The sequence below is a fragment of the Diadema setosum genome, chromosome 14 (genome assembly GCF_964275005.1).
Source record: "Diadema setosum chromosome 14, eeDiaSeto1, whole genome shotgun sequence".
Classification (NCBI taxonomy): Eukaryota; Metazoa; Echinodermata; class Echinoidea; order Diadematoida; family Diadematidae; genus Diadema; species Diadema setosum.
Window position 1 is genome coordinate 5,186,872 of NC_092698.1, and position 12,098 is coordinate 5,198,969.

General features: G+C 36.9%; 1 protein-coding gene across 1 annotated transcript in view; it reads left to right on the forward strand.

Moving 5' to 3' along the window:
* LOC140237936 (carnitine O-palmitoyltransferase 1, liver isoform-like) overlaps positions 1-12,098 on the forward strand; it is a 41,919-nt gene that overhangs the window by 11,488 nt on the left and 18,333 nt on the right. The window contains exon 3 of the mRNA XM_072317865.1: positions 5,612-5,734. Within this exon, the coding sequence (XP_072173966.1) occupies positions 5,612-5,734 (123 nt within the window). The remainder of the gene's footprint in view (positions 1-5,611; positions 5,735-12,098) is intronic.

Here is a 12,098-nt window from a genome sequence, read left to right on the forward strand (position 1 = left end):
TATACTCAGGGCTTGTCCTCCATGGATTAATAGCAATAAAGTACAATATGGCTATATGATACCCCACAACTTAATCTGAACAGTTTGCAATCAAAGGCACAGTGCTGTGTGAAAGTGTCTTTCTGAGGGGACGAACGGAAATTCGCAATCAGCACTGCCTGAGATATAAAAATAGACTATTGTATGCTGCCCTGGAAATCGCACTAGCTGCCTGGTGGTATTCAAATCTTGACCATAAGTAGTGACCTGACAGATGACTGACCTGGGGCTGTAGTCTGTCCGCTCCCACTGACCACAAGCTGGTAGCGCAGGACAAAATTACACAATGTCATACACCTGGGTAGCATAGGTTCTTGCGATATGAATTGCCGTAAAAAAATGCCCTTTGAAGGCCCACATATTTTGTGTTTGTTCGCAGTGTTTATTCACTTCAAGAATCATGTAATCGACAATAGCCAGCATTTGCGTATTGCCTTTTTTCTCAATATTGGGGCATTTCTGTAGGTGAAACACAATAAAAATAAGCGAGGGCAGTTCTCAGAGATAGGGCTTACCAATTGATTTGCCGCATACCATTTTTTTGTACAAATGTTGTAGATTGGAACTGTGGAGCAGATTGGCTTGACCTCTTATTTATTTTTTTCCCCATCAGAAATAGTGGATACAGGAATCGGGCTATTCATGTCACAAAATGAAATCAGTCGCTTTCTCTCTCTCAAGCTCTAATTACTGTAAAAAACAGAAATATTCGCGACATTACATTTTCACGAATCGGAGCCAACAGCCTTTTTCCCAATGAAATTTTTGCAAATTGCTACTGGCATTTGATGCATAAATGATGTAGATAAGAACTTTAATTAGCATTTTGATTTTGTGAATCTTGGCTCATCACAAAATTTGCGAAAATTTCTTGCATGTGAAAGTTTCTGATTTTACAGTAACACTGAATTGTGGTAACTAGTGTACAGATGTAATCATGTACATGTACTGAATCACAGTCTTGAAATCACTAGAGTCAAGGAGTGACTAGAATTTTCTGTGATAAATCGATTACTCTTCAGTCTGAAATGACTATCATGTGTCTTGTTACACTGAAAGTGCGAAACACAAGAAATGTTGCACTACATATTTCATAAATTCTGAAATCATCTTCATCTTTGGATTGTCTAAAAATTCCCCTATAGCTCAACTCTGGACAGTAGAGAATCATATGATTTATGATTTCATTTAGACCTGAGATTTATGGTATTACTGTAGCTTCCTGAGCAACAAATTATGAGCATATACTAGGTTTTCTTTGAATGTCATTATTCTGTAGTAATATTTCATAGTTAGTCAACAAGTTAAAGTGATTAACTCCCAATGATAGTCTAGATCTTATTGCAAGCAGAAAAGGAATGTGGGCATGCATCGCTACTTTTTAAAGGGAAGATAAACCCCAAGAACAATGTGGATTGAGTGAAAGCAGCAACATTAGTAGAACACATCAGTGAAAGTTTGAAGAAAATCGGACAATCGATGCAAAAGTTATGAATTTTTAAAGTTTTGGTGTTGGAACCGCTGGATGAGGAGACTACTAGAGGTTATGACGTATGAGTGGACTACAATATCAAGAAAATATAAAGAAAATACTACAAAAATCCATTTTTCATGAAAATTACATATTCCATCAACTTGATATTGACATAATGTTAAGGGTAGCAATTATTCCCCCTGCTTTCTGAAAGTGGTTGGTCCACTGCTCTTTCATAATTCTAGAAAAGTGAATTTTTGTTGAATATCCTTTATATTTTCTTTGTATTGTTGTCCACTCATACGTCATATCCTCTAGTAGTCTCCTCATCCAGCGGTTCCAACACCAAAACTTTAAAAATTCATAACTTTTGCATCGATTGTCCGATTTTTCTCAAACTTTCACTGATGTGTTCTACTAATGTTGCTGCTTTCACTCAATCCACATTGCTCTTTGGGTTTACCTTCCCTTTAAAAACACATAAGAATGTGTAATATTTATAAATTCATAGTAGCACCATGGAGCTCCATGGTGACATGCTTTACAGCAGGGCTTTGATAACATGAGCAATGGCTCGGGGCCGCGAAAAATTGATGTTGGGCCCCCACATTTCCCAAGGAGGCTACTTTCTGGTGGCCTGTTCGGCACTTAACCTGTTGAGGACGAGTCCCAAGTATACTCGGGCAGGTGTCTATGGGAAATGTGTGTTGTAGCAAAATCAAACCATCCTCAAAGGATTAAGATGCAGAGTAGATTGTTATGTTTTCTCATATTTCGGGCCACGGTACATTTCTTTTTTGGGCCAACAAAATTTCAGATTTAAAAGATCTGAGTAGTTTGGGTTAGCCATCAGAGAAAGTAGTGTCAAGCTCTCTACGGGACTTTCTAACAAATGTGCAGCCATGATATATCATATGTAAAATAGGCCTAAGGACCATATGAAATTGATCATAGACATGGCCATTATATGACTATATCCTCTATAGTCATTAAGAAAATAGAAGAGAAGTACTAGCTGTGTAATTGCCTATGTTGTTATGTTGGCAGCCCTGTTCATAGGCAGTGCAGTGTTTAATTCACCTTGCTCAAATATCATGTATTACTAATTTGAAATAAAGCATCTTGTATATTTTGGACCTTGCATCATTGAAAATTGTAACAAAGAAAATAATCTGCTGTCTTTACTGTTACATTCAGTTTAAAGGCAAATTTACCATAATTTGCAGATGAAACAAAAACCCAGCTTTAGTGCTTCAAAATAGTTCTAAAATGTGAGTTAGGGATAGAAACTACCTATGTAAAAATTTGAATCAGTATAATCAATGTTAAATATTGTTAAATATACAAAATGTGAACAATAGTTGTGATAAAAAGATGTTTCTAGAATAAACCATCTACAGTTATGGTTTATTGAGAAAAATAGTGATATCTCCTTACATTTTAGGCTTTATTGCAAAATTGTTACATGGTTTGATGTTTTGTGATACAACTAACCTACACATATGCATCAAATGTGATATCTCGAACATTTTTAAATCACTGCTCCCAATGGTAAACTGTACCTTTAATGTCGGATGATCGTCAACCCTAATGGTACGTTATTGCGTAACTCTTCCAAACGAACGAAATTTGTGCATGCAATTGCGCAATGCCAGACTGCAGTGCTATCCATAAACGTGTGGGACAGTGCTGCCACTGAGACACGTGTGTGTGTTTATGTGTGTGTGTATACGTATCATACACAAACATTGTGACCGCGAGCTGCGGTGATTGGAGGAGAGGAGGCCAGAAGACGCATGGCTCTTTGGCTTCTCTTCATGCGCATGCGCACTGTGAGTGTGCGTCCATTCGGCACTGATCGGAAGCTCTCGTGGCTCGGACAGCCATTTTGGGTCAGGAGATTTTTTTATCCCAGCATGTGTTAACTGACCCATTGAGCCAGCGCTATTCTCATTCGGTGTCACGACATTTGATACAGAATGGGGGGGGGGGGGGGGGGGGAGGCAGCGTATTGCGTTCGTCTCTGTGCCGCACAAACCACTCGCCACGATTCTAAGGCTTTAATACATAAAGATCACATGTGTGTCACTTTTTCCCATTTGTGAAATTCAGATATAAGTGTTGTAGACCTACTCTTACCTCAGATTTGTTTCCTTGTCTCTCTTTGTTTCTTTCATTGATCTATGATCTTTCATTATCATTCATAATAAAAGATTGATGTGAACAACAACAAGAGGGAAAGATCAGATCATATGACAAAGTCTCTCATTGTGAACCTGCCTATGGTCGGACAACTTCTGCCCATATTTCATTTCCTCAATCTGTGATATTTCAGGCATTGGAAATGAAGAGGACTGCTGATAAAGCAAAATAATGCTTGATTTTATAAAGTCCCTGAAGAATTGCTGGGGACAGGATGTTTGTAGATCTAGGGCTTATGTATAGATAGATGGAAGGATAGCCAGATAGATAGATAGACAGATAGTGTAGATAAATGGATTAATAAATATACCGATAGATAGATAGACAGATAGATAGATAGATAGATAGATAGATAGATAGATAGATAGATAGATAGATAGATAGATAGATAGATAGAATGGATGGATAACTAGAATGCCCCATCTACTGTAAAAGAAGGAAAGGGGGGGGGGGGGGAGAAGAAGGTTGTGTTTAACCATGAATGAAGGAAGCTTTGGATATACCTAGACAGTTGTAGTCATTGTTATTGATGAGTGTTGTCACAAGCCAGCGCCTACTCATGAATGAATTCTTCCCTGTCTATAGTCAATATTTACCCTCCCAGATACCGCCATTAGAGTCAAGCATGATCACAAAGGCGTCGGCATTCCACTGTGGGTACGGATCCGCTATCGCTGTAGGCAGGAAACATTGCGAAAATAAATTTAGTCTGAGATAATACGCTTAAGTGAGATAGATTAGGCACGTTGTCCACATTGGCATTAAGGCTTCATTAAAAGAACAACAACAACAAAAGCAGGGTAGATGTAAAATTTTTTGCTCTTTATAAATGTTTTGGGACCCAGCCAGGGAAAAAAAAAGGATTGTGTCAACTTACAGTGTACATGAAGCATGTAGTTGAGAGTTGAGAGATTCTTGAATCTCACAGGATACTGGTATTTGGAATTATTTTTCATAAAAGGGTATTTTTTAGGGGGGGGGGGTGGGAGAATTGGCTACCAATAGTGATTAGTCAAATGTCATCCCTGTTGCTGTAAATTTCAGTGCTTATGTGGAAAATGACTTGATGATTACATGTTTCTTGGATGATTAGAATTTTCCTTGGAAAGAGAGATATTGTAAAACACGATATTTTCGCGGCATGAAATTTTCACGAATTGGAGTCAACGGCCTTTTTTGCGGCATGAAATTTTCACGAGTTGCCTTCAACATTCAATGCATATAGTGTAAACAAGAACTTTTGCGTGCATTTTAATTTCGTGAATCTTGGCTATCACGAAATTAAAATGCACACGAACATTCCTCGTTTTACAGTATACAGTTCATAAAAGAAAATCATGTAGAAACAGACACATTACCCAGCAGACTATAAAATAGAACCATTAATATTCATTGTCATTGCGATCACGTGGATGTTCCTTTTACCAGACAGCATGCCATCTCATATGATGTGTACTGCCATAATGACAGCACTGAGCAATACGATGCAATTACATTTCAATTTTTCAAGAAAAACTTTACATGTATTTCACAGGATGTAATCTACTTAGTGGATGCAAGTATAACAGAACACATACGTTGTTATTATTATTATTGTTATTAATATTATTATTATTATTATTATTATTATTATTATTATTATTATTATTTTCATTATTATCATTATTATTATCATCATCATTATTATTATTGTCATCATCATCATTAATTATATTATTTGAGATTATTCAAAAATTGTAATGCAGCCGATTGGTACTATGATATACGACTGTCTGTCACATGGAAGTCCAATATCAGAAGGCTCAAATAATGGGAAAAATTATCCAGAGTGTTCTTTGCTGTTTACAGTGATCCTGATATTGGATGTTTCCCTTTTCTCTTGACCATATTTTCCAGGGCTCCCTCGTCCGTCTCAGGTGATGATAGTCTCCACCACAGTGGGCGTGGTCTATTTCATCGTCCTCATCCACTTCCGGCGCCTCATGATGCGGATTCTTCTCTCCTACCGCAGATGGATGTGTAAGTTCCGTCAAAGGAGCGAAATAGAAACGAACTTTGATATTTTAAAGGACAAAACACAATATTTGTGTTGTGCATTCACGAGGCCAACCAGCCTCACTTTCAAGGACCTTCAACGAACGAAATGAAGTTCAGAATAAGTTTCCTTTTGTAGACTGACGACATATTCATTTGAAACAAGATCTGTTCTATAGTGAGCTTCAGATCTTGCTGTGTAATATTATCATGGCATGATGTGGATTATATGCTGTTAGTTATGTAACCACACCTCTCTAAAGTTTGTTTGTTTTCAAAATCAGCTGGCCTCATGCTGGTGGATTATTCACATTTGCATGTGATCATATGATTAGTATGAATATTTTCCTGGCTATTAATAGAGTCTAAAATCCCATGGTGTGGAATTTATTTATTTATTTATTTAGTCATATTTATACAGGGTGGCCCTATCAGTAGTCAATGCACTGTTCTCCCTAGAGGCCCTGTGTCACAAACTCATTCATAAAAGTCAAACGAAACAGACAAATAACACTACAGAAATATACAACAGAGATTACGGAAAATGGATCTAACAAGATCTACATATATCAGATAGTAAAAAACCCAGGTTATGAGGCGAAATGTTTCAAATAATTACAGCAAAAGGTAGCTTTTGAAGGAGAACTGTGTATAATTGCAGGAAGTGCATTCCAAAGCATAGCTCCAGAGAAAGAAAAAGCCCTTTTCCCACTCTCAGAGGTGACTCTGGGCAAAACAAGACCATGGGTGCCCGCCCTTCTTGTCCTGTATCGATGTGTACTACTGCATAGCGTGAAGCGATCAATCAAATAGGATGGAGCAGAACCATTAAATACATCATATAAGAGCTTAGCCTGATGGAACCGCCAACGTTCCTCCATAGGAATCCAATGCAAGGTTTTGAACATTTGAGAGGAGGGTGTTAAAGGATTTGCTTTCAGTATTATCCTTGCCATTTGTTTATGTTGTTTGATCAGTATCGACCTGTTGCGCTGATTGCAATTCGTCCAGGCATTACAGCAATAGTCAAAGTAAGGTAAGACCAATGCATTACCAAGCAATCTAGCGCTGTCAAGAGTTAGATATGTTCTAACTCGTCTGAGTAATGCTAATCTGGTTGCTATCTTTTTTTAGGTATATTGGATTTGCTCTTGCCAGCTAAGATGCTGATCCATCCAGACCCCTAAATACTTCACACTTTGGACCTGTTTGATAATTACATCATTCACCTTAAAGACCATATTCAGATTGGACTGAACAAACTTCTGTTGTGTACCAACAACAAGTACCTGTGTTTTATCCACATTGAGTGTGAGGTGATTCTCATCTAACCAAGACTTCACTTTCTTGAGTTCTCGGTTTAAAACCATTTCTATTCTTTCAGGATTTGGATCACTGAACATCATAACCGTATCATCTTGCATACATCATTATATCACACTCATCAACTACTCTTGGCAGGTCATTCATGAAAATAGTAAACAACAGAGGTCCTGATATGGACCCCTGCGGTACTCCAAACTTTGTTTCATGAATGGCAGATTTCTTTTTTTGAACAACAGTATACTGAGTTCGTTCGTTTAAGTAGGAAGTAAACCACTTAAGAGCTGTTCCCTCAATACCGTACGTTTGTAACTTCCTAAGTAATATCGCATGATCTACTGTGTCGAATGCCTTCCTTATATCAAGGAAGACAAGACCAGTAAAACTTCCTCTATCCATATTCCTCAATAAGAGGTCAGTAACAAAAGTCAAAACAGAATGAGTGGAATGGCCCTTTCTGAAACCCGACTGATGGGGGGTAAGTAGACCATTGTCAACAAAGTAATCATGGAGTTGGTTGTGTACACTTTTTTCAAGTATCTTGACAATAACAGGTAGTACTGAAATTGGTCGATAATTGTCAATGTTAGTCTTGTCTCCTCCCTTGTGAATTGGGGTTACTTTTGCCCGTTTCCAACAAGGGGGGATAACACCTGCTCGAATGGAACAATTATGGGCAAGTCCAAGATCAGGTCCCCTCAGAAGGCAAAATTTCATCTTTGCTCGATATTGACATGTTTGGTATCATTTTGAAGCTTATGAGTTGAAGTTTTGATTTCCATGGAGGAAAAAATGATATTATGTAAATTTATGCAAATTTCAAGGGCTTCATTTGCATAAATGTGAAGTACAGCGTTACGTATGGGACATTTATAAAAATTCTTATTTATTCAAAGGAAAGCAAATGATATTTGATTAGTATGTTGACATAAGAAGTTCATCAAATAGTTTAACTTGGTATGAAAATGTAGGGATTATGCAAATGATTATGCAAATTAGCTCGTGTCTTATCATGAGATGTCCCATACGTAACAAATTGAGGTCATTTTTTTAGGTTTTCTCTGAAATTTCTAAGGTTATTTGAATGCCCTTTTGGAAAGTTCTAATTTATTGTTTAGAGAAGTTAAATACCATAGAAAAAAGAAAAAACTGTAAAAGAAATACTTTTTATTAGGCAATTAAATAATGTTACGTATGGGACAAATGCGTTACGTATGGGACATCCTCATACATATTGCATATGAATGCATGTAGCTAGCTGGGAGGGTCTCTCAGTACACAAATGGTCAATCATCATGAAGAAAGCATCCCAACTTTGCAGCTACTTTTGAGTTATAGATACTTGAAACAATACATGTACTTGACTGAATAGTTTTCAGAAAGGGGGAGGGGGAGATGGCAAAATACACAATGAAAATCAGCATTAAAGGGATGGTGTAGTTTTTGTAGAAATGGGGAGTCAGTTTTCAGCATTTTACGAGATGATTGGAAACCAATTATATGAATTATTAAAGAGCATTACAATTCTAAGACTAGAGGAATTCAAAGTTCATTTGATGGAGATCCAAATTCCAAACTTGTAACAAAAAACAAATAAAAAGTAAAATGAAGTGGTCCTAATAAAAAATGTGACCCACCTTTTGTTAGGATACCACGTTTCTGGATATCTCAGCCATTTCAAAACGGATTTTTGTCATGTTAACTTTGAATTCCTCTTAGAATTGTATGCTATTTAAATATTTCATAAAAGAAGTGCTAATTATCTTGTAAAAGTTGAAATCAGAATTCCCATCTGAACCAGAACTGTACAGTCCCTTTAAGTAGAGACCTCTGATTTAAAGGGTACTGAAACCAAATACACAAACATATTGAAAAATTGCAGTTCAACTACAAGTATATTGGGTACTGTTCACCACACAATGTAGAGCTCTAGCTGCATTGTAGTTGCATTGTATAACACATGTATGTGATGATAATGAAGATGTTACTTCAAATTAGTGTTTTTTGTATAATTTTTTTTTTTATTGCAAGTGATAAACAAATTGTCCTTGCTAAGTTTTCAGTAGTAGCCATGACAAAAATCATGGGTATACAATGTACATATCGAGGTGTGACTCGTATCAATGACCTGATTGCTAGACAGACATCATATATTCACTCGATTACTGGGGTTCCATGCAGCAGGTATTGCATATTTATTAAATTTAATATTTCTTGTGTCCAGTTTTTTTTCTATTGAAACTAAATGGCAAACTGTCCTTCATCAATGGAAGTAAACACTTAACTATTCGATTTTTTAGTAGTAACTATCCTGATAAAAATATGGGGCATACAAACTCAGGTTGGTCATAAAAATATAGAATATGATTAAAGATTATGATGGTAAATATTTGGGGCATATTGTTCCCTTGACAACCTGGATCAGTATTTGAGTAATTTCAACTGATTCTACCTCAATAACAACACAAAAATTTGTTTATGGGTATTTTACAAAATTATTTTGCAAAATACCCATAAACATGGTTCTCCACACACTAAACGAATGGGGGACAAGGGGCATGCACACTCAGGTTGGTCATAAAAATATAAAAATATGATTAAATATGATTATGATGGTAAATATTTGGGGAATATTGTTTCCGTGACAATCTGGATCAGTATTGAGTAGTTTCAACTGATTTTACTTCAATAATTATGCAAAATACCCATGAACATGGTTCTCCACACACTAAACGAATGGGGGACAAAGTGTCCCATACGTAACACGTCATGTCTGTCTTTAATTCGAACCTGTAATTACAGCTTTTTGCCTCATGACATGAAACTTACCTCTGATAATCTTGAGTGTTGTGACTTTCATCACAGTGAGTTACAAGTTGTAGAATGAAATACTTTCAGAGAGTTTTGAGGTTGAAAAAAAAAAAAAATTTTTTTTTCTGGTCCCATACGTAACGGCACATATTTTCTCTTCTAGACTATAATTGTGAAGGTCATTTTTCTCCATCTTTTACATGATTATACTTCTCCTAGATATCAATCACCATGATAAAGTTCAATATGATCAAAGGCCATTAACACTATTTTTCAGGTCATAAAAGTCTCTGAATGTCCCATACGTAACGTGCGCGTTATCTTGGACTTGCCCTTATACATCTGTGTAACTGATTGTGCTATGACAGGTGCTGCCAACCTGAGCAAATGACTACTAAAACCATCTAGACCAGAGGATTTGGCTGCTTCAATGGATTTTAGTTCCTTTTCAACAAATTCTTTATCAATGTCAGTCAAAGTAAATGTGTTCATAGCATATGCCCTCTATATGACAATAAAACAGGTGACTGATTTTGCAAATGAAACTTTGAAACAAGTTCTCTCCCAATTGATAAGAAATACTTGTTGAACATAGTTGCAATTTTGAGGGGATCACATTCTACTTGATCACCAAGTGACAGACTCAATGGGGTGAACCTCACACTGGTGGGCGCTATTTCCTGTAAAATTTTCCACAATTGCCGTGGATTGTTTTTATTTGAAACTATTTGAGTTTTACAGAAATCTCTCTTAACTCTAAAGCGGAGGTTATTAGCATAATTACGACAATTTCTGTACAACTGCCAGTCAAGTTTGGTGTGTGACTTTTCGGCCTTCTCTCGTAACCGATCCCTTTAACTTGACAGAGATATGAACTCAGGTGAAACCCAAGGTGTCTTATTTCCTCTAACTCTCTTTGTGACTAGTGGAGCATGTCTGTCACATGACTGAACAAATATATCTTTCCACATATCCCATATTCCATGAATATCTTGCGACCAGACAATATTTTTCAAACATTCTTCTAGGTCTGTAAGAAACATATTCTCATTAAGTTGTTTGATATTTCGTGCGGTAATCATTCTTGGTGGTACATAAGGTCGAAAGAGTCTACGCACAACATACACAAGGCGGTGGTCACTTAAACAAGTGGAACAACATTTGATTCACATACATTTTGGGGAGTGTTTGACAGAACAAGATCAATTAATGTAGTACTCCTATCAGTTACTCTAGTCGGGATTTTGATCATTTGATGCAAACTGTTATGATTACATAATTGGTTAACAAAACGGGATCCTCTACCACTTAATGCATCATATTTGAAATCCCCCAGAATAAAACATTCAAAGCCAGTTTGAGTGGCTAAAGATATTGCATCATCGAGTTTGTTGAAATAATCTACATCAGAGTCAGGGGGTCTGTAAAATGTCCCGACTAGTATAGGCCTTGTGCATGGTAGTTTGACTTCAACCCATAAACTTTCCAAACCAGGTTGTTCAAGGTTGACTCTGCGAGTATATGAAAGCTTATCTGTTACATACACCACAACACCGCCTCTGCGGCAGTTGCGATCTGTACGTTCAATCATATAGCCATCCAAAAACAATTCAGCATCACCTATTGTTCCATCTAAATGAGATTCTGAAAAAGTTAGCACATCAAAAATCTTATTTGCAAACTTATCCCTAATGTGGTCAATTTTGGGATAAAGGCTACAAATATTTAAATGAGCAAACTTCAAACCTTAAGATTTTACTTCAATACATGAGTGTAAATTAGATACATTAGACTGTTTATTCATATCATTTTCCTCATCAGCAGTAGCTTTCTCCAAAAAATTACTTGTATTCTGATTTAGCGTTCTTTTTCTGGCCCGTCTGCCGCGATGTGTTCTTTTGCGTCGTCCAATCCGAAGACTGCAGATTCGTCTCCATACATCAGGCTGTAATCTATGACGCTGGTTATTCGTGTTCAAAAGATGTAGTGTAGGGGGGTCATACGTAATTTGTTGAGACACACGGTGAGGAATCTCATCATGGTTGACAGGTAATTCACTGTCCTCCTTCTGAATAGGTCCAGGGTTTGGATCAACATCACCGCATACCAGTATTGATGAGTTAAATACAGCTGTGCAGTTTGGATAATAGGATACTGGGGCCCCATAATGCTTGACACTTGCTGCTGGTTCTTGGATCTCCTTCCATTGAATAGC